This window comes from Capra hircus, chromosome 29 (assembly GCF_001704415.2).
Source record: "Capra hircus breed San Clemente chromosome 29, ASM170441v1, whole genome shotgun sequence".
NCBI lineage: Eukaryota > Metazoa > Chordata > Mammalia > Artiodactyla > Bovidae > Capra > Capra hircus.
In genome coordinates this window covers 135,067-161,133 of record NC_030836.1, presented here as the reverse complement: position 1 = coordinate 161,133, position 26,067 = coordinate 135,067, and the positions used below count along the sequence as shown (strand labels likewise).

General features: G+C 46.7%; 1 protein-coding gene across 2 annotated transcripts in view; it reads left to right on the top strand.

The window, feature by feature from the left end:
• Nucleotides 1–26,067, top strand: part of PANX1 (pannexin 1) — a 55,603-nt gene that overhangs the window by 12,971 nt on the left and 16,565 nt on the right. For both annotated transcript variants that reach the window (XR_001917505.1, XM_013975740.2), the window contains exon 2: nucleotides 23,089–23,228. Coding sequence is in view for 1 of the 2 variants with exons in the window: in XM_013975740.2 (XP_013831194.2) it covers nucleotides 23,089–23,228 (140 nt within the window). In the remaining variant the exon portion in view is untranslated. The remainder of the gene's footprint in view (nucleotides 1–23,088; nucleotides 23,229–26,067) is intronic.

Below are 26,067 nucleotides of genomic sequence, written 5' to 3'. Positions count from 1 at the left end.
ATTGAGTTGCATGAGCTGCTCGCATATTTTGAAAATTAATCCTTTGTCAGTTGTTTCATATGCTATTTTCTCCCATTCTGAGGGTTGTCTTTGCACCTTGCTTATAGTTCCCTGTAAGTAGATGGTGACTGCAGCTGTGAAATTAGAAGATACTTGCTTCTTGGAAGGAAAGCTATGAAAAACCTAAACAGTGTATTAAAAAGCAAAGACATCACTTTGTCAACAAAGGACCATATAGTCAAAGCTATGGTTTTTCTTGTTGTCATATACACATGTGAGAGTTGGACCATAAAAAAAGGCTGAGCACCTAAGAATTGATGCTTTTGAACTGTGGTGCTTTAGAACATTCTTGAGAGTTCCTTTGACTGCAAGGAGATCAAACTAGTCAATTCTAAAGGAAATCAACCCTGAATATTCATTGAAAGGACTGATGCTAAAGCTGAAATTCCGGTACTTTGGCCATCTGATGTGAAGAGCTGACTCATTGGAAAAGATCCTGATGCTGGAAAAGACTGAAGGCAAAAGGAGAAGAGGGTGGCAGAGGATGAGATGGTGAGATAGCATCACTGACTCAGTGGACATGAACTTGAGCAAACTCAGGGTGATAGTGAAGGACAGGGAAGCCTGGCATGCTGCAGTCCACGAAGTCACAAAGAGTTGGACACGACTTAGCAGCTGAACAACAACATAGTTTCCTTCATTGTGTAAAGATTTTTAAGTTTAATTAGGTCCCATTTGTTTATTTTTGTTTTTATTTCCATTACTCTAGGAGGTGGGTCATAGAGGATCTTGCTGTGATTTATGTCAAAGAGTGTTCTGCCTATATTCTTCTGGTCTTACATTTAGGTCTGTAATACATTTTGAGTTTATTTTTTGTGTATGGTATTAGGAAGTGTCCTAATTTCATTCTTTTACTTGTCGCTGACCAGTTTTCCTAGCATTACTTGCTGAAGAGACTGTCTTTTCTCTATTGTATATTTTTGCCTCCTTTGTCAAAAATAAAGTGCCCATAGGTGCATGGATTTATCTCTAGGCTTTCTGTCTTGCTCCATTGGTCTGTATTTCTGTTTTTGCACCAGTGCCATACTGTTCTGATGACTGTAGCTTTGTAGTATAGTCTGAAGTTAGGAAGGTTGCTTCCTCCAGCTCCATTCTTCTTTCTCAGGACTGCTTTGGCTATTCAGGGTCTTTTTTTTGTCTACATACAAAAATCTTTTTTTATTTTTAACATCTACTCTATCATTGATGATCAAATATGGATTCTCAAAGTTTTTATAACTGCAGTATGGAAGGGTAACTTTTCAGCGGCGGGGTATGCTTATTTGCTGTACCCTTTCTTGGCAAGTTTCACCTCTCCTCTCTGACCAGGTTTATTTTGCAAAACAGATAGCCAGGCTATCAAATGAGGTAATTTATGGAAAGAGCCTGGCCCATATACCTGTATTGGTTTGTGTTCAGTACATGTTGGTTGACTCTAAAACCAGTGACATAAGCTTCTACAATCTGAAGGTACTTTCTAGTGCTGTGAACAGCCAGCAAAGCAGAGACAGGCCTCACACTTCTCTCCAGCAATCATACAGATTTGGGCGCTATTCAGACAGGTGCTGGAGGCTCAGCTTACATGAGTCTGGGTGATGCTACCTGTGACTTTCCTGCCTTCCATTCCCAAGTTCCTAGGTGAGAAGAGAATCCAGGAGCTGATAGTCTTGATATTCTTCTTAATAAGGCTTTGTTCGTTTTGAGTGTCTGTAAACACTCTAAGCCTTTATGTTCTCCTTTTTTCTTTTTTTGCACATATTGAAGTGAATTCACTGCAGATGGTGACTGCAGCCATGAAGTTAAAAGACACTTACTCCTTGGAAGGAAAGTTATGACCAACCTAGATAGCATATTCAATAGCAGAGACATTACTTTGTCAACCAAGGTCCATCTAGTCAAGGCTATGGTTTTTCCTGTAGTCATGTATGGATGTGAGAGTTGGACTATAAAGAAAGCTGAGTGCCGAAGAATTGATGCTTTTGAACTGTGGTGTTGGAGAAGACTCTTGAGAGTCCCTTGGACTGCAAGGAGATCCAACCAGTCCATCCTAAAGGAGATCAATCCTAGGTGTTCATTGGAAGGACTGATGCTGAAGCTGAAACTCCAATACTTTGGTCACCTGATGCAAAGAGCGGACTCATTTGAAAAGACCCTGATGCTGGGAAAGATTGAGGGCAGGAGGAGAAGGGGATGACAGAGGATGAGATGGTTGGATGGCATCACCGACTCAGTGGACATGGGTTTGGGTAAACTCCAGGAGTTGGTGATGGACAAGGAGGCCTGGCGTGCTGCAGTTCATGGGGTCACAAAGAGTTAGACACGACTGACCAACTGAACTGAACTGAAGTGAATTCCAGAATAGAAAAATGATACATTTTGAACAGTTGAGGGGCTTCCCAGTTGGCACTAGTGGTAAAGAATTCTGCTGGTGCAGGAGACACAAGAGATCCTAGGTTGGGAAGATCTCCTGGAGTAGGAAGTGGCATCTCACTCCAGGATTCTTGTCTGGAAAATTCCATGGACAGAGGAGCCTGGGCTATAGTCCAGGGGGCTGCAAAGAGTTGAGCACGACTGAGCACAGAAGAACTGATGGAACCCCTTTCCAGCCCTTCTTGCTTACCGGAAAGGAGCAGCTGTGGGTGCATAAGTGACCAGAAGGCCTGCCACTCTGACTCAGTTTCATCCCTTATGATGTGAAGACGCTGGACTAAAATTAGCTGTTACACGCCCTCCGGTTCCCTTCTGGTTCCGGCACTAGAGTTCACACCTTGTCTTACCATCTTACTCTTTCTCACCTTCTCATCTTGGTGTCCGTTCACTCACATCCTCCTTCACATGCCTCACTTACTCGCTGAGCGCTGCTTTGCGTTCAGGACCTGTCAGTGAAGGAGGCAGACGTGTCCTAGTCACAAAGGAGGCAGACGTGTCCTAGTGCTTGCAGCCTGGCAGAAAAGATGCTTTCCTAATAATTGCAGGCTTCTGGCTGTGATACGTGCTTTGGAACAAGTGCTGTTGGAGAAGCGTTGCCCAGACAGGGACATTGGAGAATGACTTCTAAGGAAGAGACATGTGGCCAAGTTGTTGGTGAGCGCGTGTGAGGCTTTGAGGGGGGAAAGGACATGGATTCTTGGAGAATGGAGAGGCCCAGTGTTCCTGGGGCCTGCTGAGTGGGAGGAAAGGACTAGTGGTAGGTTAGAGAGGTGAGCAGGGCTCCTCTCGAGGAGGGCCTCTTGGGATTTGGATTTTGGAGTTTATCCAGAGTGATTGGAGGGCTTTTTGTTATGAGTGACATAGTCAGATATGCATTTGAAAATCTCACCTCAGATACTTTGCGGAGACTGGAATGGAGACGTGGAGAGACTAGTCAGGGGCTGTCACGGTTAAGTTCAGGATCACTGACTGTGCCCTTGGAGGACGGGGATTGTCGCATGTGTCTTGGACTCACTGTGGGGCTTCATGTAGGAGCACATGGGTCACCAACGTTTCTCAGGAGCTGTTACTGGGAGCTCTGCTGGCATGCCGGATGCCTTTGGTTGTGCTGGGATGCTGGAGCTAGTTGGGGAGGGCCCCGAGTTGGCCACATTCAGAGGCTGTGCTCTGGGCTCCATGGTGTCTTTGAAGCCTGGCCCCGAGTGGGCCCCAGGAGCCTCTCAGACAGAAAGCTCTGTCTGCCGGGGCCTGGGAGACGCTGAAGCTCCGGGAGGCTCTGGCCTAGGCCCTGCAGGTGAACAGCCAGCAGGGTTGGTGTCCGGAGGGAAATGCTGCTTCTCGCCTCTGCACCAAGGCAGCTGCTCCCAATCTCTTCCCTCCCCTGCTGTCCTGAGGACTGGTATTAATAGTTGCTGTGCGTATACACACATGCACATGTATTAGTATTTTTATTTTTAATTTAGTTTTTAAATTTGGCTGCGCCACCCGGCATGTGAGATCTTACTTCCCCAACCCAGGATTGAACTTGTGGCTCCTGCGTTGAAAGCGTGGAGTCTTTACTGGACCACAGGGAAGTCTTAAGTGAAAGTGAAGTCGCTCAGTTGTCTCCGACTCTTTGCAACCCCTTGGACTGTAGCCCACCAGGCTCCTCTGGGAAATTTTCCAGGCAAGAGTACTGGAGTGGGTTGCCATTTCCTTCTCCAGGGGATCTTCCCAACCCAGGGATTGATCCCTGGTCTCCCGTATTGCTGGCAGATTCCTTACCACCATCTGAGCCACCAGGGAAGCCTTAAGACTTTTACTTTTTCAGAACAGTGTTAGTTTTGCAGCGAAACTGAGGGGAATGTACAAAGATTTGCCGTATACTCCCTGCCCCTACACATGCACCACCTTCTCTGCTACCAACACTTCCTCATAACACATTCTGTGGGTTTGGAAAAATGTATAATATTGTATATCCATTATTATGGTATTACATGGAGTATTTTCACCACCCTCAAATTCCTCTGTACTCTGCCTATTCAGCCTCTACCATATAACCCTTGGCAACTACTGACTTTTTTTTTTTTTTACAGTCCATAGTCTGGTCTTTTCCTCAGTGTCATAGACTTGGAATCACACAGTCTTTGTAGCATGTTCAGACTGGCTTCTCTCACTCAGTGAAATGCAGTCAGGGTTTCTCCATGTCTTCTCATGGCTTGATAACCATTTCTTTTTAACACGGAATAATATTCCATCGTTTGGACATAGCACTGTTTATTTATGCTGTCACCTGCTGAAGGACATCTTAGTTGATTCTGAGTCTTGGCAGTTACGAACAAAGCTATAATGAACATCCACATGTGAGTTTTTGTGTGGACATGAGTTTTCAGGTCCTTGGGGTAAATACCAAGGAGCATGATTGCTATACAGTATGTTCAGCTTTGTGCAAAGTGGCCAAACTGGTTTCCAAAGTGATTGTACTCCTCTGCGTTCTGCCCGGCACCTAACGAGAGTCCCTGTGGCGCCAACCCTCACCAGCGTTCGGTGTTGGCTGTGCTCCAGACTGTGGCCATTCTAACGGCGTGCACTGGCATCTTGTTGTTTTAGTGTTTATTTCTCTGATGACATATGATACGGAACATCGTATCATACGCTTATTTTCTATCTGCATATCTTCTTGGGGGAGGTGTCTGTTAAGGTCTTTAGCCCATTTTTTGAGTTGTTTCTTATTGTTGAGTTTTAAGAATTCTTTGTGTGTATATAAATATTTTAACTGAAGTATTATTTGATTTGCAGTGTGGTGTTTCTGGGGTACAGTAAAGTGATTCAGCCATGTGTACATACATGTTTCAAATTCTTTTCCATTATAGGTTATTATAAGATGTTGAATATACAGGAGGACCTTGTTTACCTATTTTATATATAGTAGTTTATATGTAAAAGTGAAAGTCGCTCAGTCATGTCCAACTCTTTGTAACCCCATAGACTATATAGTCCCTGGAATTCTCCAGGCCAGAATACTGGAGTGGGTAGCCATTCCCTTCTTCCCTCATAGCTCAGTTGGTAAAGACTCCACCTGCAATGGAGGAGACCCCGGTTCGATTCTGGGTTGGGAAGATCTGCTGGAGAAGGGATAGGCTACTCACTCCAGTATTCTTGGGCTTCCCTTGTGGCTCAGCTGGTAAAGAATCCGCCTGCAATGTAGGAGACCTGCGTTCGATCCCTGGGTTGGGAAGATGCCCTGGAGAAGGGAATGGCTACCCATTCCAGTATTCTGGCCTGGAGAATTCCATGGACTGTATAGAGCATGGGATTGCAAAGAGTCAGACACGACTGAGCGACTTTCACTTTCACTCTCTCTCCAGGGGATCTTCCCAACCCTAATCTGCTCATCCCAAACTCCTAAATTTATCCTCCTGACCCCATCTTGACTTTTTCTTTGGTAACCATTAATTTGTTTTCTATGTCTGTGAGTCTGTTTCTGTTTTGTAATTAAGTCACTTGTGTCACCTTTTTATATTTCACATGTAAGTGTTACCATATGATATTTGTCTTTGTCTGACTTACTTCATTTTGTATGATAATCTCTAGGTCCATCCATGTTGCTGCAAATGACACTGTTTCATTCTTTTTACATGGCTGAGCAATAGTTCACTGCATGTATATATATACCACATCTTTTATATCTAAGGAATTCTTTACATATTTTTAATAACAGTCCTTTATTACATAAAGCCACTGTGTATTGACACCACCTGTGTGCTAGGTCCTTAAAGCGTGATGTTTTCCTCAGCAGAAATTCTTCAAAAAAGTTCTGTATTTTCACTTTGGGGAGACTTTGGAATATTGGTTAAGATATGAGTTTGAAGACAGACTTCGTGGGTTCCAGTCCTGGAACATCACAGAGACAGTCACTGTGAGATGCTGGGCAAGTTACGTGATTTCTCTGTGTCCTGGTTTCCTCCTCAATAAATGGGGTAATACTAGCGAACCTGTCTCACAGGGTGGTGAGAATTAAATGCGTTCACACCATGGGCCCTAGAACCATGTCTGGGACATAGTAACCATTCAGTCGCGGTTAGCTGCCCAGCGCCCTCCAGCACTGTATGACTGACAGATGAGGGCCTACCATCAGTCGGGGCCAGATTAACACGTTCAGGGGCGCACGGGGCAGGGCTGTAGCACAGCTTTGATTCTGCAGCCTGAGTTTTCGGACATTGCTGTGTGCTCTGCTGGAGCAGCACACTGAAAGCAGAGCGAGCTTGTACCCAGCATAGAAGCTGCTAGTTTGTTCTGAATTTCGACCCTGTTCCCCACTCTTGGGACCATCTTCCCACTCCTGAGACCATCTTCCTCACCTCTTGCTGGGGAGGGTGCCTGTTCTGTTGAGTCACAGCCAGCTCCATCCTCAATTTAGCTCTGCAGCTTCAGCGGGGCATCAAGACCATGGGTGTGTGAATTACAGCCCCAAGGATCTTATTAATAAAACACAGCACACCTCCCGCCACGCATCCTGCCAGACCTCCTGGTTGTTATCATAGCATCAAGTCTAGACTTCCCAGCATGTCACCCCATGGTGTCCTTTATCTGACCCCCAGCTGAACTCTGTTTCAGGCACAGTGGACTGCTCCCCTTTGTAACATGTGGTGAACTTCAGAGACCAAGCCTGGGACTTCCCTGGTGGTCTGGTAGCTAAGACTTTGCTCCCAGCATGGGCAGCCCGGGTTTGATCCCTGGTCGGGGAGCTAGATCCCACGTGCTTCGCCTGAGTTTGCATGCCACAACTAAAGATCCCGTGTGACGCAGCTAAGACCCCGTGCTGCCAAGTAGATAGATAAATAGATACTTTAAAATAAATAATCAAAGACTTTGAGCCTTTCTCATGCTTTTTCTGTCTGGGTTTTCTCCTTTCCTCCCTTCGAGTATGATTATCTGCCATGGCTCAGCCTTCGTGCAGTCTTTTTGTCTGTTGTTAATAATTAGTGGTTCATATTCTTGGCTTCCTCCACTGGACTGTAGTCTGTTCAAGGACGGGGTCCATGCTTTCTTTGTCTCTGACCCCTCTGTGGTCCCATACCTGATAAATGATTTTGGGGTTGAGCTCAATACCATCGAGGTCTGAGTACCTTATGGAGCGCAGCTGTGCTCTGTTGTGCCAGAGAGAAACAGAACTGCCCTTGGGGAGAACAAGGTCTTTGGCACAAGGCTGCTGGCACGAAGACTCTGTGGCATTAAATACCCAGCTCAGAGAAACTAAGATGTCTCTCTTCTTTTCATTTTTTGGCTGCACCGTGCGGCATGTGGGATCTCAGTTCCCCGACTAGGGATGGAGTCCGTGCCCGATTGGCAGCATGGTTTCTTAACCATGGGACTGCCAGGGAAGTCCCTGTCTTTTATGAGGTTCCTTGAGAAGAACATTTGCTGCTTCAGCATCTGCATCTGTCCATGAAATCCTCCGTGGTCTGTTCAGAATGTCGTTGTGTCTGCACAGAATGGGCCACCACTTGACCCATTGTCTAAATAATGACAGCAGTCTCTGTTCTTCTCGTTTTCCTGGAGTCGCTAATTGTTGATTTGTACCAAATTTAGACACTCAAGGCCTTCTTTGACAGAGTAGGCTTGCTTTGTTGCAGAAACTATAAAATCTCGTTTTTAAAAGGTGTCTTTGAGGGAGAGGTGATACAAAAGGACTTAACAAAGTTGAGTCTAGTTTCAAGCCATGACCCCATTAAATCTCAGATCCCAGCTGTCCAAGGCATGCTTTCACAATGCATGTGCCCTAAGATTTCGAGAAGATACGACAAGCAAGTATACCAGTAAGGGCCGTGAAATTCAAATAATTATAAAGGTGCTGAAGAAAAGAATAAAGGATATGACATATCGATGACCCATACATCTTTGTATTTCCAGTGCTTACCGTGGTGCCTAGTACATAGAAATAAAAACAGCTACCATTTATTGAGTTCTTACTGTCTGCTTGCACTGTGGCATACCTTTCGTTTAATCCTTACAGGAATTCTATGAGGTTTTGCGGATGACAAAAATTAGGTTCAGAGAGGTTAAGTAATTTGCTAGCAAGTAAAGGAGAAAACCTAATGACTGTTGGCTATAATGGGACCTTAAAGTCATATTCAGGAACTACTTTAGAACCTAATTTTTTCCCTTTAGACTAAAATCCCTTCTCCACACCTAAGTGGACTTCCGTGTTCACACAGTTTTGGCCTCTGTGTCAGTGAGGACCAGTTGTACAGTAATTTTCTTCTAACCCTTTTTATGCTTAAAAGGATCTATTAACTTGCCCCTTGGCCTTAAATGAGCTGTTCCTTAAATGTGTTTTCTTAAGGCCCCTTCCCTTGCTTTGGGGGCAGTATCGATTTATCTGGTTCATTTTGGCACGATGTCTGGTATCCCCACTGCCCTCTTACCAGGCAAAAACCGAGCCCATGTTTCCTGTGGAGGAGGTGGGACCCAGCTGGGGCCGATGCAGGGATCTGTGCCTGGCTCTCACACGTCCTTCCTGCTGTGATGTACCTGGTGATGCAGTTTCTCTGATCCGGCCCTTCCCTCCCTCCGTGGACCCAGCCTCCATCGCTAGTAGGGAACATCCCTCTCGGTCGGCCCCCTTCACCCTGCCAACAATCTTTCTGCCACAAATTGGACTCCGCATGAAGCAGCATCAGGTACTTTGTGTTAGGTTTTCACACACCAGCCATTGCTCTTCTTGGGCCTGTGGCTTTTTAAAAAGATACTTATTTTCGGTGGCACTGACTGGGTCTTTGTTGCTGCCTGTGGGCTTTCTAGGTGCAGCAAGTGGGGGCCCCTCTTCGCTGCAGTGTGGGCTTCTCGTTGTGGTGTCTCCTCTTGCTGCAGAACACGGGCTCAGTAGTTGTGGCACACAGCCTTAGTTGCTCTGCAGCTTGTGGAGTCTTCCCAGACCTTGGATCAAACCCGTGTCCCCTGCATTGCAGGCAGATTCCTGTCTACTGTGCCACCAGGAAGTCCGGTGCTGAGCTTGTTGATGACACTTCCCTTGTGAACGTGGGCCTAGAGCTCAGGACCAGGCTGCTGGGGGGACTGAGGTGGGCGCTTTTGCCGCTCTTCCTGTGTTACTGGCTGGCCTTGCGCCCCGCAGCTCTGCTCCTTCTTCACTCCACCTGCGTCTGCCGTCTCTTCGTGATCCCTGCTTCTCAGGTGTCATCTCGTTGGGGAAAGAGGAGGGCCGTTCCCTGGAACTGACACAAGTGTTCGCTCTCTACCAATGGAAGTTGTCTTACCTCTCTGAACTTTTTCCTCATCTGACAAATGAAACTAAATGATAACCAGATTCTTTTTTTCAATTGAGTGAGAATATCTAATTCCTATCTAATCATCCTATGTAGTAAAAGACATTTGTTCCTCTCGGTGCTTTTGTGATGGGAAGTAGCTTATGTGGGATCAGACATAGGGAATACCATCAAAGTATGTGAGTCGCATTGGTTCATATGCCATTTCTTCAGCACGTGAATGATTTGTGCCACCAAGGAAGAAGACGAGGATGCAGGAAGCTTCAGAGGAGTGTGGCACACACGATGCCTGTTCGCCCCTCGCTCCCCTTGGCTCCATTTGGTCACGTGTCCTGTTTTAGAATTGTTCTTGGGTGGTACTCTCTGGTCTTTTGATTTTGTACTTGGGTGCATAACTCAGCAGCCTTCCTTACACACCCCTTTATCACACTAGTAAATGTGTTTTTATCAGGATTGTTGCTGTTTGGTTACTGGTCTAGGTACAAAATCTGCAAAGAATTTGAGTGACGTGCCTCAATCCTGTATGTTTTATAAGCTCTGTTGTTTCAGTGATTTTGCAGAACACAATTTTTTTGATATACAAGTTGTTTTATAGCAGAGATGTTTGCATTGATTTCCCTTTTTACCTTCATCTACATTTTGTATTGATCATTTCATGGAAGCAAAACCTTTGGCCTGGACCAAGCTAGGACCTAGAGGTGATGGGAGGGACTTGAGGCAGATGTCTGTTCACACTCTCTCACCTGAACTATTGCATTAGATCCCTGTTTGGTTTCTACTTAAGTTCTTGACCCCGAACGGCCAATTTTGACATATAATCCAAAGTGAAAATCAGATGTTGTTGCTTTAAAAATTCTTAAGTTATTTTCTGTGAATTATCAGGATTGAGCAAATGAGTAACTATGTTGATGTATTGGGGGCTAAGGGTCTAAATGAAAGAAAGCAGATACAAACATGGAATAGAGGAAAGCAAGGAAGGGCCTAGTGATGTTGGATCAGAATTAAAAATCTCAGCATAAACTCTTTCTTTCTCTTACACATATTCTCACAAGTCAGATTCTTAGCTAGATCTGTTGTAAGGGCTTGGGAGCTATGATATCCCAGAAGCAATGAGCACACCAAGCATCCAAATCTTGGTTTAAAATTTTAAAACCTACTGAAAGGAATGGAGGGCTCCTTGGAGAAATGGCCAATTGCAGGGCTAGGGCAGCCAAAGCACAAGGTAAGCCCAGAACGGCTTGTGCCAGGGAGTACAGAAGTGCTCAAAACCCCAGGGAGCATGTTAGGTACAGGATCTAGTTTGGAACAGTTTAAGCCTCAAAAGAAATAAAAGGGTCTTTTGGACTCTGTGGGAGAAGGCGAGGGTGGGATGATTTGGGAGAATGGCACTGAAACATGTATAATATTATATGTGAAATGAATCGCCAGTCCAGGTTCGATGCATGATACAGGATGCTCGGGGCTGGTGCACTGGAATGACCCAGAGGGATGGTATGGGGAGGGAGGTGGAAGGGGGGTTCAGGATGGGGAACACGTGTACACCCGAGGTGAATTCATGTTGATGTATGGCAAAACCAATAAAATATTGTAAAATAATTAGCCTCCAATTAAATAAATTTATATTTAAAAAAAGAAATAAAAGTAATGGATTATAAAATATTGAAAAGGCTATATGAGTCTATGTTGATTATGTTGGTGCTTAAAAAATGAGAGAGGGGGAAAGGGGAAGCTCCTTTTTATAGTAAAATGCCACTAATAAATTAGAGGGAAGGATCAAGTTGGAAAACCTTCATGTTGCAGCCACAGTGGAAGTATTTGATTAACCACTGAATAGAAGTTAGTTGGGGAACAGAATACTTACACAGTCTAGGAGCGTCCCCCATAGATCACTTATTTCTCAGGGAAAAAGGCACTTTTACAGCAGAGCCCTGGGGGATGGCACCTTGACCAAGTGACTGTCATAGGTGATATCACCTGTCATGGGGAAGCTTTCACAGGTATCTCCAGGAGTGTCCTGTGGAGGGCCCACAACCCTTTCATGGGATCCCTGCCAACAAACAGATGAAGGCGTGTCGCACAGAACGGGGGCCTGAGCTCTTCACGCATGTTATGGTCTTCATCGACAGAGGAGGGCTATGGAACCAGGATAAAGTGACCAGGGCGATGTGACATCTAAATGCACACTGTATAGTGCAGGGTTGGATCCTGAGTGGAGGGAAAATTGCCATAAAGGAGAGTTGTATTCGGCTTTTCTGCTGTTGTGTTTCCATTTGGTCATTGCACTGGGTAATGTTCCAGGTGGCGCTAGTGGTGAAGAACCTGCTTGCGGGTGGAGGAGATGTAAGAGACGCTGGTTCCATCCCTGGGTGGGGAAGATCCCCTGGAGAAGGGCATGGCAGCCCACTCCAGTATTCTTTTCCTAGAGAAGCTCATGGACAGAGGAGCCTGGCAGGCAGTAGGGATGTAAAGAGTCCAACCTGACTGAAGCACCTGAGCACACACAGATGCACACAATGTAAGAGAACGTCTTGTCTTTGAAGATATGTACTCTTCAGAGGAAAGGGTCCTAATCTCAGCAACTTACTCTCAAGAGGTTTAGGGAAAAAGTGTGCGTGTTATACACATATATAAAGGGAGGGTGTGTAGCAGAATGTTGACAATGTGATATTTCAGTAATATTTTTTATGGTGATGTTGTATTTTATAAGACTTCCCTGGTGGCTCAGATGGTAGAGCGTCTGTCTACAGTGTGAGAGACCTGGGTTCGATCCCTAGGTTGTATATATGTGCAGATTTTACTTTTTTTCCCCCAGTTTTATTTAGCTGTATTTGACATATAACATCGTATAGGTTTTAGGTATGCAGCATAATGAATTGATATATGTATGTTTTGCAAAATGATCACGACAGTAAATTTTGTTAATATCATCATCTTACATAGTTATTTATTTCTCAGGATAAGAATTTTAAACATCTACTTACTTAGTTTTCAAATATACAATATGGTGTGGTTACCTATAATCACTGTATTGTACATTACTTCCCAGAACGTATATCTGGATGTTTTTGCCTTTTGACCACCTTGGCCCGTTTTCCTCATTCCCCTTGCCTGGCCTCCGTCAACTGCCAATCTGTTTTCTGTCTCAGGTGAGTTTTGTTTTATTAGATCAGACGTGTTTGTCTTTCTCTAATTTATTTCACCTAACATAATGCCCTCAGGGCCCCTCCGTGATGAAACAAAAGGCAGGATCTCCTTGTTTTTTTTTATAGCTGAATGTCATTGTAATATTTGTGTTACTTCTGTATATCTGAAATAATTCAAAATAAAATGTTTAATTTCTAAAAAAGATATGAAGTAGGTACTTCCCTGGTGGTCTACTAGTTAAGACTTTCCCCCTTACAGTGCAGGAGGGGAGGGTTTGATCTCTGGTCAGGGAACCAAAATCCCACATGCCTCACAGGCAAAAAACAAAAAGCAGCATTGTGAGTTCAATAAAGACTTTAAAAATGTCCACAACACAAAGAAGCTTAAAAAAAAAAAAAAAAAGAAATGAGGTAAACAAAGCGAAATATTAGTATTGCTTTAAACCTCTAGGTATCTCTTACATTATTTTCTGTATATTTGAGCTAGTTAATCTCAGATGATAAAAATTAAAAAATAATATTTAAATACACTAAGTACTTTTTTTTGTATCTTTACTAGAACATTTACTCGTCTACTCAAGGCTATGGTTTTTCCAGTAGTCATGGATGGATGTTAGAGTTGGGCTATAAAAAAAGCTGAGTGCCAAAGTATTGATGCTTTTGAACTGTGGTGTTGAGAAGACTCTTGAGAGTCCCTTGGACTGCAAGGAGATCCAACCAGTCCATCCTAAAGAAGATCAATCCTGGGTATTCATTGGAAGGACTGATGTTGAAGCTGAAACTCCAATACTTTGGCCACCTGATGTGAAGAGCTGACTCAACGGAAAAGACTCTGATGTTGGGAACGATTGAGGGCAGGAGGAGAAGGGGATGACAGAGGATGAGATGGTTGGATGGCATCACCGACTCAGTGGACATGGGTTTGGGTAAACTCCGAGGGTTGGTGATGGACACGGAGGCCTGGCGTGCTGCGGTTCATGGGGTCGCAAAGAGTCGGACATGACTGAGCGACTGAACTGAATGAGAACATTAGTTCTTGTATTTTTTCACTGGTACACACATCATTGAAATTTTACTCACTGGACAGTCGTCAGGTTTTGCATTGGATTGAAACAAGTTCTTCTTCTGTGTGGTCTAGACGTTCTGGGTGTGCTAAGGAACTTGGTTCTGCACCACAGGAAAGCAGCCCCTCAAACCGCTGCTTATTTGTCTGGTCTGTTGTGGGTATAATGCTGGCCTCACGGGTCCTTCAGGTTGTAGTCTCTGTCTGACTTCAGTCTCGCTTCTACTCCTGCACTTAGCAGACTGTATAATATTATATTGGTCACAACATTATTCTTGATTGAGTTAAAGGAGCCCTGCCATTTTCACTGGAGGCTCGCCAACTTAATTATATGGCTCCTTGGCTGTCCACTCTATAGTCACAATTCCTGGACCATGTGGTCCGGGCTGTTATTCCCTTCTGTTAGGAGCACATTGTACACTGATGGGCCTTTGTCTAATTTGGTAGACCCAGAAGCAGAAAACTATCAGTGCAGAAATGCCATGCAGTTTATTCCTTGGATGGGTAGTGAAATATCTAGACTCACTTAGAAAATAACATTTGATTATGTTAAGGGGCTTCCCAGGTGGCTCAGTGGTAAAGAATCCACCTTCAATGCAGGAGAAGTAGGTTCAAACCCTGGGTTGGGAAGATTCTTTGGAGAAGGGAATGGCTACCCACACCAGTATTCTTGCCTGGAGAATTCCATGAACAGAAGAGCCTGGCAGGCTACAGTCCACGGGGTCTTGAAAGAGTCAGACACATCTCAGTGATAAACAATAACAGCAACAGTCTTATCAAGGAGCAGATGTTAGCCCTGGTTGGGTTCTCTTTAAAAGCCAGGCTTACTTGTAGTTGTGGAAGGAAAAGAGAACTGGTGAATCAGTTTGGTTTAAAGGAAAATGAAACTGTCATTCCAATTCAGTATTTCTTTTCTTCCAGTTCGGATTACAAGAGTACTTACATTTTCACACTATTTTAAAATTCATGTGCTGTAGCGTCAGTTTCTGCAAAGCAAAGTGAAGGCAGAAATGGACCATGTGGGACTTGTAGAATTCATTTATTTGCTTGTGTTTGAAGCTAGAGGTGGGTTTGGGGTGAAGTTGGCTGGAGAGGTTAAAGGGGAGGAATTTGGTTCTTTTTTAGAGAGAGGAATAACCCTGAGATTCTTGGAATTTTACTTTCTTTTATCATGGTTGGATCTCTGAGTATTTGGCAAGAAAGGATCCTTTGGGGCAGGCTTCCTTTGGTCTCTTGTTGGTGTCAAGGGTACTGAAACCAATTCAGACCTGTTTCATTCTTAGGAGTGCTTGTTACTATTTCGCGTTTATTTTTCAGTGCTGACCACTGCCCATCTCTTTCTCTACCACACAACCAGGGTCCGTTTCTACATGGTTATTCTCATTGAACCTGAGAGTTTATAATAGAATTGTTTCCTTTTTTGGGCAACCTTAAAATATAGCAAGAACTTTCAAGTCCAGTCAGTGCCTCACAGGTTGTATTATGATGTACCTGGACTCCGTGTCTGTGTGTGTGTGTGTGTCTGTGTGTATGTGTGAGAGGGAGAGATTGATGTGTGTACGTATATAATTTACGTTAAAGTCAGTTAGAACTGGTTTTTTTGTTTTGCAAAATTAAAATACTTTGCAAACTTTTAAAGCACTTTATCAATAGTAATGAGTGTAGTTGATATCATTAAAGTCTGTCTTCCTTTCTGCTTCCTAGGACAGCAAACCCAGGACTTACTATTTTCTTCAAAGAAAGTCTCCTGTCTCCCTGCCTCTGTTTTGACCTTCTCTGACTCAAGTTTCTTCAATAACCCGTGCTTTTTGCCTTTTCTTTCTCATGTTTGGAAGATAAAGATGGAAACCCCGTTGATATGCCAGCTCTACAGCCCACTAGTTGTGAGATCTCAGGGCTCAACTTTCCTGATCCTTAAAATAGGGTCAAAGTCCTCAGCACGGGAAGCGTTCCCTTCCTTGCTTTTTGCTAAGAGTCTCTTCTGTTTGCAAGTTCCTCTAAAGTCCTCCCAGGCAGTTAGCTGGCTCTTTCCCTTGGTGCTTTGTTAGCCCTGTGGTTTTGGTAAGTTTCATCGACTTTTCAGGAAGCCCAGTTCTTGTGTCACCCTCAGTTGCATGTAGCCTTTAAATGGGGAAGCAGCGCAGAAGAATTCCCACACAGCACCTGGGGAGGGAGGGTGGACGTGTCTTTGTCAGAAGATGCTGTAGGCTTTCCCAGGACTTCCAGCCCTTCAGATGCTAGCAATGAGAAGAATGGAAAGAAAGCTCAAGAAAAAGAGGGACAGTGAAGTCCTACCTCTGAGGGGGGTGGACTAGGCACAGAGCGAGCTGCACTGGCCTGGCGCTTGCTGGTGATGGTCCTACAGAGAAGCTGCGTGGGCTGGCCCACCTTGCTCCCATCTTGGCTCTCCTCGGGCTGGGAAGCCCTCTGGTTGTGCAGCGGCTGTGTCTGCAGCTCAGAAACAGACCTTGGCTGGGCTGCCTCAGGGAGAAGGCGTGAGCTGTGCCCTGGGCTCCAGTCAGGGGTCTGGGACATTGGTGGGGGATAGTGTGATGCGGGTCTCTTGTTAGCAGATGCTGAACCTGCTGCCACGGGGCCCAGGAGTGCATGTTTCCTGCCTGTGAGCTTTCATCCTCTCTGGCCAGACTCAGATGCAAAGCCCACAGCTCTGTGTGCGCTCTCAACCAGACAGACATGGTGTTGTTGATCCTGGTGTAAACTGGACACGCATTTCTTGATTTCCGTACAGTTGTGAAAGACAGTGCACATCTCACGAAGCTACCCCCTAGAAATCAGAGTATCTTTATTCTGCCAACGTGTGGCAAAGAGAGGCAGGCCGAGCACAGGACCCAGGCTGGAGGGTCACTGCCGGTCAGGGACTGTTTTCCTCAGCTGTGAGAGTTTCTTGCCATTAATTGAGATACTATTTATCATAGTACTTGGGAACATCTTGGGCCTTCCCAGGTGGCTCAGGGGTAAAGTCTCCACCTGCCAGTGCAGGAGATGTGGGTTCAATCCCTAGGCCAGGCAGATCCCCTGGATAGGGAAGTGGCAACCCACTCCAGTATTCTTGCCTGGGAAATCCATGGACAGAGGAGCCTGGCGTGCTGCAAGTTCATGGGGTAGCAAAAGAGTCAGACGTGATTTAGCAACTGAACAGCGACAGGAGCACCCAGATAGGTGCTGTTTATTCATACAGGGTGCTATATGAGACTGAGAGACGGAGAGAGGAAAGAGAGCGTGTGTGTCTGTGTGGGTGTTCTGTGTGTGTGACTGTGTTCACCCTGCCAGCCAAGAGCGGAGATATTACTAGAGGGGATAATGCATGAGTGTTTATACAGCCTGGTTGAAGGTGATTATCTGCATATTTCTGATGGCTTTAAAGAGCTCCAGGAGCTCAGTGGGGACAAAGCTTTTGGAGAGGGTGAACTGGACGTGGAGGGGCACTGACTTTAACAAGAACTAGAGAAAGGGCCTCTGGGTGGAGGGAATGGTGTAATGAAAGGCAAAGATTTAGGAGCAAATGAGGCCTGTACATGCCACGGCATTAATGGGTTGGGTTGAAGCATCAGTTTGGATTTGTCCTCTGGGTGGTTGGGAACCAGTGAAAAACACTGAGCTGAAGGAGTGTCAGGATGACAACTGAGCTTGAGGGCAAATGATCTGGCAGCAGTTTGAAAAGGTGGAGTAGAGCGAGACCAGAAGCTGTCTTAACTGGAATAGTGCTAGGAAAATCCATAAAAGACTTGTTCACCTCCCAACAGTATAATTTTTTCCAGTTTTTTTGAGTTATAATTGATGGATAGTACTGTATAAGTTAAAGGTGTCCGGTGTAATGATTTGACTTACATACATCATGAAATGATGATCACAATAAGTTTAATGAACATCTATGGTCTCATAAAGATGCAAAATAAAAGAAATTTTTCCTAGTGATAAGAACTCTCGGGATTTGCTCTCTCCACCGCTTTCGTGTATGACATGCAGCAGTGTTAAGTGTGTGTGTGGGTTGCTGGTTATGGCCCTGACCCTCATATTTCGAAGTTTGTACATTTGACTGCCTCCATCCAGTTCCCTGTCCCCAAAACCTGACTCCTGGAACTGCATATCTGACCCCTTTTTCTATGAGTTTGTTTCTTTGTGTGTTTGTTTTTGAAGTATAATTGATCTGCAACACTGTTAGTTCCTGGTGCACAACATAGTGATTTGATATTTCTTCCCTTACAAAATGGTCATCTCCCAATGTTAGTTTGAAGAGTAAATAAGACAGAAGACATGGAGTTCCATTTGAAGATGACTCAGGATGGGCCAGGTCCGAGCATCCTAGCCCCATGGCAACAGTTGAGCACCCCGACACGGTGACTTTAGGCCAGGCGGACGGCCCTGGGTGAAGGAGTAGGACGCACAGCCCTGTTCGGACAGGTTCCCGTGCCCTCTGGCTTTGCCCCTCTCTTTCTCCTGGCTTTCATCCCCAGTTTGGCTCTTTTCCTTGTCTGGCTCTTGATTTCCTTTGTTTCCTGTTTCTGACCTGGGAATATCCAGTACCTGGGGCTGGATTTGCTCCTTTCCCTGGATTTGACCCTGACCATTCCTAGGAAGAAGCTCTGCCCTCTCTGGTCAGTTGGAGTGTCCACATGTTCAAACCTGCCCCCGCACCGTCTCCCTGGCTCTGCCGGAGGCCTGGCTCCCAGGACTGCCTCTAGCTTGGCCTCCTTGGAGGAGCTGGTCTCCGCCCTGCCCCATCACTCAGTCATGTCTGACTCTTTGTGACTCCATGGACCATAGCCTGCCAGGCTCCTCTGTCCATGGGGAGTCTCCAGGCAAGTATACTGGAGTGGGTTGCCATGCCCTCTTCCAGGGAATCTTCCCAACCCAGGGATTGAACCAGGGTCTCCTGCATTGCGGGTAGATTCTTTACCAGCTGAGCTACCAGGGAAGTCCCAAGAATGGTCTAGATAGAAGCATTTTAAGAGCCTGAGAGTTGAGTACAGATTCAAGTTCTGGCACCCCCATTGACTTCACATATTTCATTGGATGGGGGATTGCTGAACTACTTTGAGCTTCAGTTTCCTCCAGGATAAAATGAAGATAAGATCTCTCTATCCCCTTTCCCCATTTGGTTGTGAGGTTTAAATGAGGTGAGGATTTAAGGATGGCATGGTGTCCTGTGAGTATCAGTAGTCTTTTTCTTCTGATCTTCCATTCCAGGGGAAGAACATTTGAACATACTTGTACTTATGAGCAGGAAGGATTGAAGGCAAAAAGAGAAAGGGGCAGCAGAGGATGAGATGGTTAGATGGCATTACTGACTCAATGGACATGAATTTGAGCAAACTCTGGGAGATAGTGGAGGACAGAGGATCCTGGCGTGCTATAGTCCATGGGGTCACAAAGAGTTGGACAGGAGTTAGAGACTGAACAATACTTACAAGGCTTCCCTGGTGGCTCAGTGGTAAAGAATCCACCTGTCAATGCAGGAGACATGGGTTTAATCCTTGGGTTGGGAAGATCTGCTAGAGAAGGAAATGGCAACCCACTCTAGTATTCTTGCCTTGTAAATCCCATTGTCGACTGAAAAATATTAGTCATAGTCTGTAAATAGAGTTATTTTATTCCAGAAGACAGCATCCCAGTAGCTCTGAGAAAATTGCTCTGAGGAGGCAGGAGAGGAGGTCAGGCTATATACAGGTTTGCAACTAGGGGAGCAGGCAATCTATACATCAGAGATTATTGTCAAGTAGAGAGGAAAACCAGATATTAAGGGATTTAGTGTTCTTCTGTGTCTGAGAAGACGCAAGCTTCTGGGCTCACTGAATTCATTTCTTTCATATGCCCCTTAGCTGTCTGGGACCAATCCTATTCTTTTTTTTAAATTTCTCATCCCTCTCCCCTTGCGCTCCTCCGCCCCAGCACTAGTGGGTAGCGGCGTCTGCTGGAGCGCAGGCGTTGTGTTCCCTTTCGGGAGCCCTGGTTCACATTTGGAGGCTTGAAATCACAGATGGCTGTCACATTCTTGTTTGGCTGGAGACACTCCATTTCCCACCGTGGAGGGGGGAGCCCGGTGGGCTACAGTCCTTGGGGTTGCAGAAGAGGCTGACGTGACTGAGCAACTAAACAGCAGCAGCAACATGCCTATGACTGTAAGAACATAGCTGTGAGCTCAGCACGTCCCCAGCTCCATCTGTAGACTCGGTTTCCTTTCTTCCTCTTTTTTTGCCAAAGCTTGCAAAAGGTTTGGTGTGAAAAGTTTAGTTATTTATGCTCCAGCACTTTCCACCACTGCCCTGGGGGAGGCCCCTGAGGTCCCAGGATAACCCGCAGCATTTTCCTTTGGAAAGATTACTACATGTTGGCTTCACGCACCATGAGAACTGTACCTATAGGAACTTCTGGGCCAGACAGATTTCCATGAAATCCTAGGAGCATGGTCCATTTTCACAAGAATGTGTTTGAACAGATGCTGCCTAGCAAGCAAAGTGCCCGAAACCATTTATAACCCAGGGCCTGTCTGTCTCATTGTATCTGCAGATTTATGTAAGCCTTGGTGTCTGGGACCTCATTGGAAGCATTTGACAAAGGAATACTGATGCAGGAGCAAAGCGAGGTTAGCCTGGGGGCCTCTGCTGTTTGATGGCTCTCTTGTTGATAGAATGTAAGAACTCAGGTTTAACAGGGTCACAGTTGGAAGGGACCTTGGCATGTCTTTCCCACCCCCAGTTTATGTGTAAGCCATTCCTGGTTGGCAAGAACTTATGCTATTAGAGGACATTTTCAGATGGTGTGTGACTTTTCACAGTGATCTCCAAGGGCTCTTGCTGAGAAGTCCTTCTTTGACGTCTTTGAGCAAATGAAGGGGGTTGCAGCCCCTTTGCCCCAGGACTCTGCTCTGCAGCCAGCGTGGCCACCCTCACTGCCTTCTCCTGCTTCAGGTGTGAAGGCCAGCCCCTCAAAGGCTTCCCTGCTGGCTCCCGCAATGCAGGAGACCCAAGTTCAGTCCCTGCGTCAGCAAGATCCCCTGGATGAGGGCCTCCCCATGGGTCGGGCATGCAGCCCACTCCCAGTATCCTGGGACATCCCCTGGACAGAGGAGTCTTCCGGGCTGCAGTCCGTGGGGTCACAGAATCAGACACGACAGCGAGTAACTCTTCACTCCCCAGAGGATGGCGACCATTTGCGGGTGTTTGTGTCTATCATAAAGGGACCAGGGATGTCCAGCCAGTGTCTTCCTGCGGTCCTATGCTCTCTGCAAGGTGGGGAGGGAGAATGTGGGCACCCCTTTCCCGTCTTTAAAGCTGTAACGCAACCTGCTGGCCACTTTGTACAGGAAGAGGTAGCGCTCAGTGTGCAACTGTCGGGGACCAGGTCCTCTTCTCAGAACGCAGACTTTAATGTCGGTCCCATTCGGACATCCCAGGAGTTGTAATCAGTGGCGAGGTCCCCGGCTGTGGGTGGCAGCAGGTTTAGGTGCAGCATCGTCAGAGCCGTGTGGCGAGGAGGGGGAGCCTCTGCCCCCAGAGCTGGTGCCCATGGTGCTGCTGGGCCCGCGGAGCCTCAGCACCAGCCCTCTGCCTGCTGGCGAGGAGGGGAGATGGCGGCGTCAGCCCTGCACCCAAAGCTTCGTTGGCCTGTTTTCCACGGTGGCCCCTGTGAGTCAGGAGGAGTCTTCTGCTGCTGCTGCTGCTGCTGCTAAGTTGCTTCAGTCATGTTCGACTCTGTGCAACCCCATAGACGGCAGCCCACTAGGCTCCGCCGTCTCTGGGATTCTCCAGGCAAGAACACTGGAGTGGGTTGCCATTTCCCTCTCCAATGCATAAAAGTGAAAGTGAAGTTGCTCAGTCCTGTCGACTCTTAGGGACCCCATGGACTACAGCCCACCAGGCTCCTCCATCCAAGGGATTTTCAAGGCAAGAGTACTGGAGTAGGGTGCCATTGCCTTCTCCGAGGAGGAGTCTACCAGGCAGTAAGTGACGGCAGCATTTGAGGGGAGACGCGGGCCTCTGCTTGTGGAGGAAAGAACGAGGTCTGGAGCCCCTCACAGAAGAGCAGCAAGTTATGAGGGTCCGCACCCTGTGCCCCGCTCCCTGTCTGCAGGTTGGCACTTGGAAGCATCTGCCTTCTGAACGTATACCACTTGGACTGTAGTTCTGGCCTCAGCCTTCTTTTTGCTTAGAGGAGATGAAAAACTCGATTTTCCGTCCAGGGATGTATTACCAAATGTTGCAGCAACTTTCTCTTCCTAAGGCTGAACATTCACTGTTTCTTTGTTGTAAAAAGGACTCCTTTTCCTGTTCAATTTTCTGTACTGAGTCCTCCTTCCCCACTCCACACCCTCCACGGACTAAGTTGCTTCAATTGTGTCCGACTCTGTGCAGCCCCATGGCCTGTAGCCCGCCAGGCTCCTCTGTCCATGGGATGCTCCAGGCAGGAATACTGGAGTGGGTTTCGTGCCCTTCTTTAAGGGATCTTTCCACCCCAGGGATTGAACCCACATCTCTTACATCTCCTGCATTTGGCAGGCGGGTTCTTCACCACTAATACCACCTGGACCGTCCCCGCCCCCCACCCCCCAAACCTTACCCTAAACTAAACCAGCTCTGCCTGTTTCCTTAATGCATGTTTGGCTCTGGTTCCTTTCCTGCTCACTTTTCCTTCCTAAATTCTCTCGTGGTGGCCGGGTGGGCTCTCTCTAGTCGCATTGTGTGGGCCTCGCGCTGCGGTGGCTCCTCTTCTGTGGAGCACAGGCTCTAGGCTCCGTGCGCTTCAGTCGTGGCGGCGCCTGGGCTTAGCTGCTCGTGGAGCAGGGATCGAACCTGTGTCTCCTTCCTTGGCAGGAGGGTTCTCATCCACTGGACCACCGGGGGGAAGTCCTCACTTTTCCTTTTTATGATGGTATCTCTTCTTTCAAGAGTTCTTCCCCAACTGGGCCCAAGCTGCTGTTGTGTCCAGTGCTGGCCAGAAAGCTCACAATAGCCAGCTTTACCGCAGACTCAGATGTTTGGTTTCGGTGCTGGCCTCGCTCCTGTCGTGCTGCTTGATGACTTAGCAAACACTTGCAAGCCTGAGGCTGGCAGGGAGGGGGTGGTGCGGTGGGAAGGGTCCACACGCTTGCACGCACACTGACTTGAAACACTCTGTTCTTGCTTCTTAGGTACCCAGATAAGCTGCTTCTCCCCCAGTTCTTTCTCGTGGCGTCAAGCTTCCTTTGTGGACTCTTATTGCTGGGCGGCCGTCCAGCAGAAGGACTCCTTGCAGGGTGACTCCGGAAATCTTCCATTGTGTCTGCATAAGGTAACGGGGGATATTTCAGATCTCACCTCTTCTTTGCCTGCATAGGAACTGAGGTCCAGAGCAGCTGCACCAGTCCACAGCCGCCTGTGGCCAACCAGGGCTGTAACTCAGATCATAAAGCCATAGCATGTTAAAATCAGAAGGAACCTCCAAGATGACTAGATCCAGCGCCTTCCTTTAGCAGATGGGAAACTGATTTTAGCTCTGTAGTGATTGGCACCTCATGTGTCTCAGTCACCTTTCTATCCTTGATGCCCAGGGATGTCTGAACTATAGGAGGCTCTCAGGCCATTTTTTATGCCTCAAGGAGCTTTGTTAGAGAACAGCAGACCTGGGACTCAGAGCTTCCACCAGCTCCTATCCCACCACACATAGGACCTCTTGGAAAAAGTAAGGACCAGCCTAGAGGTCAGTAGCTTCCAGCCTGTGTGTTACTCCACCGTCAAGAAGACCAGGAATGAATTCATTTGGGGCTGTTGGTTGCAGCACAGCTTTGGGCATACATGCCTTTGCTTTCCGATGGGTCCATATGCTGCAGGAAAGGGAGATTGCTGCCCGGGAGATTGCAGTGTCCTGCGGAGAAGAGGAGCAGGCCAGGAGCCTGCCGGGGGAGCGCAGGGGCAAGGCACACACAGGCTTCGCATTGTGGGGCTTGGGCCAGAGCCCCCAGGTTTGTACAGGAGAATGTTCTCTGCATAATGAAACGGCTCCACTGGGTCTTCTCTGTGCTTGTGAAAGTGGGACTTTGTTTCAACTTGTCATTATTTTCAACCACTGGTCTTTTTGTCCATCATGAAAACAAGTAGAATGTGTATCTTGGGACTTCTCATCCACCAAGGAAATCATGGTATGTTAGCTGCTAAAAAGCCAGAGGCCAACATTTGAGGCTCTCCTGCCTTGAGCACATAGGATCCTTCTTTTTTTAAAAAAAGAACAGTGTAAATCATTTGCTGTGACTCAGACTTGTTCCCTTATGTCTGTGTATCACGTGCCATTTGGCACAATGATGCTCTCCACTGACTCCCTTCTTCTTTGGGGTTGGGCTTTTCTCTCTGACTTTCTGCCTTGGCGTTGATTGGGTCCTCATCAACTTTGCATGCCTTAGTAGCCAGAGCAGCAGATAATAAGGATCTTCTGTGTGGATGGGCACAGTTATAGAAACTGAATGCCTTTGTTTGCACATCTAAATGCATGCTCTTGCAGTTTGGTGGTGGTTTAGTTGCCATGTCATGTCTGACTCTCATGACCCCATGAACGGTAGTCCACCAGCCTCTTCTGTCCATGGGATTTCCCAGGCAAGAATACTGGAGTGGTTGCCATTTCTTTCTCCAGGATTATCTTCCTGACCCAGGGATCGAACCCACATCTCCTGCATTGGCAGATAGATTCTTTACCACTGAGCCGTCAGGGAAGCGTTCTTGTGGTAGTTTAAGTCCATTTGTTTTAATGGTCTTCTGAGAATGGAAAGTTGTGATTAGTGGCTGGGCTGGGCGCTGATGGATCCACAGAAGAAGAATGTATATTCTGGAATTGTCCAGTGTAGGAGGTGGCAGGGATGTTAGAGACTGTGAAACTTCTAGAGCAGGAAGACGTTCAAAGACTCTGATCCAGATGCATTTTACATGTGAGGATAAGGGCATCTTGGGAGATCACGCCTAGGAGTCAGCAGAACTAGTTGCTGGCTGTAAGGTGAAAGTCAGGTCAAGACTCTTGATGAAAGTGAAAGAGGAGAGTGAAAAAGTTGGCTTAAAGCGCAACATTCAGAAAACGAAGATCATGGCATCCGGTCCCATCACCTCATGGGAAATAGATGGGGAAACAGTGGAAACAGTATCAGACTTTATTTTTTGGGACTCCAAAATCACTGGAGATGGTGACTACAGCCATGAAACTAAAAGACGCTTACTCCTTGGAAGAAAAGCTATGACCAACCTAGATAGCATATTCAAAAGCAGAGACATTACTTTGCCGACTAAGGTCCGTCTAGTCAAGGCTATGGTTTTTCCAGTAGTCATGTATGGGTGTGAGAGTTGGACTGTGAAGAAGGCTGAGCGCCGAAGAATTGATGCTTTTGAACTGTGGTGTTGGAGAAGACTCTTGAGAGTCCCTTGGACAGCAAGGAGATCCAACCAGTCCATTCTGAAGGAGATCATCCTTGGGATTTCTTTGGAGGGAATGATGCTGAAGCTAAAACTCCAGTACCTTGGCCACCTCATGCAAAGAGTTGACTCTTTGGAAAAGACTCTGATGCTGGGAGGGATTGGGGGCAGGAGGAGAAGGGGAGGACAGAGGATGAGATGGCTGGATGGCATCGCTGACTCGATGGACGTGAGTCTGAGTGAACTCCGGGAGTTGGTGATGGACAGGGAGGCCTTTCTGCAGGCCTGGCGTGCTGCGATTCACGGGTTCACAAAGAGTTGGACACGACTGAGCGACTGAACTGAACTGAACTGAGACTCCTTTTGCCTCTACAGGGTTGGGAAAGTCTTGTAGAATGGTGTGGGTAGCCAAGTCGTAAGTTTTTGATGTTAGTGAAAGATGGAGCTCTTTTTCTGGTGATGGTAGTCTGGCTCGTTTTGGTAGAAGTTTGGCTGAAACTCTGAGCCGAGGTCTTTCCATATTCATAGGACTGGAGACAAAAAATTGAACAGGCCAAGTTGGAAGGACCTTGGTCAATGCCCTAGGCTTGAAAGGCCATTGGTGAGGAGTGAGGGGTAATGCAGAGTTCACCTAGCCCTCATAGGATCTAGAACCTTGGTTCGAAGCATTTTAGCACCAATTAAGTGAAGGGAATTTGGGATTGTCAGTGTCTCTAGTCTACTGCCAGCCAGAAGCAAAA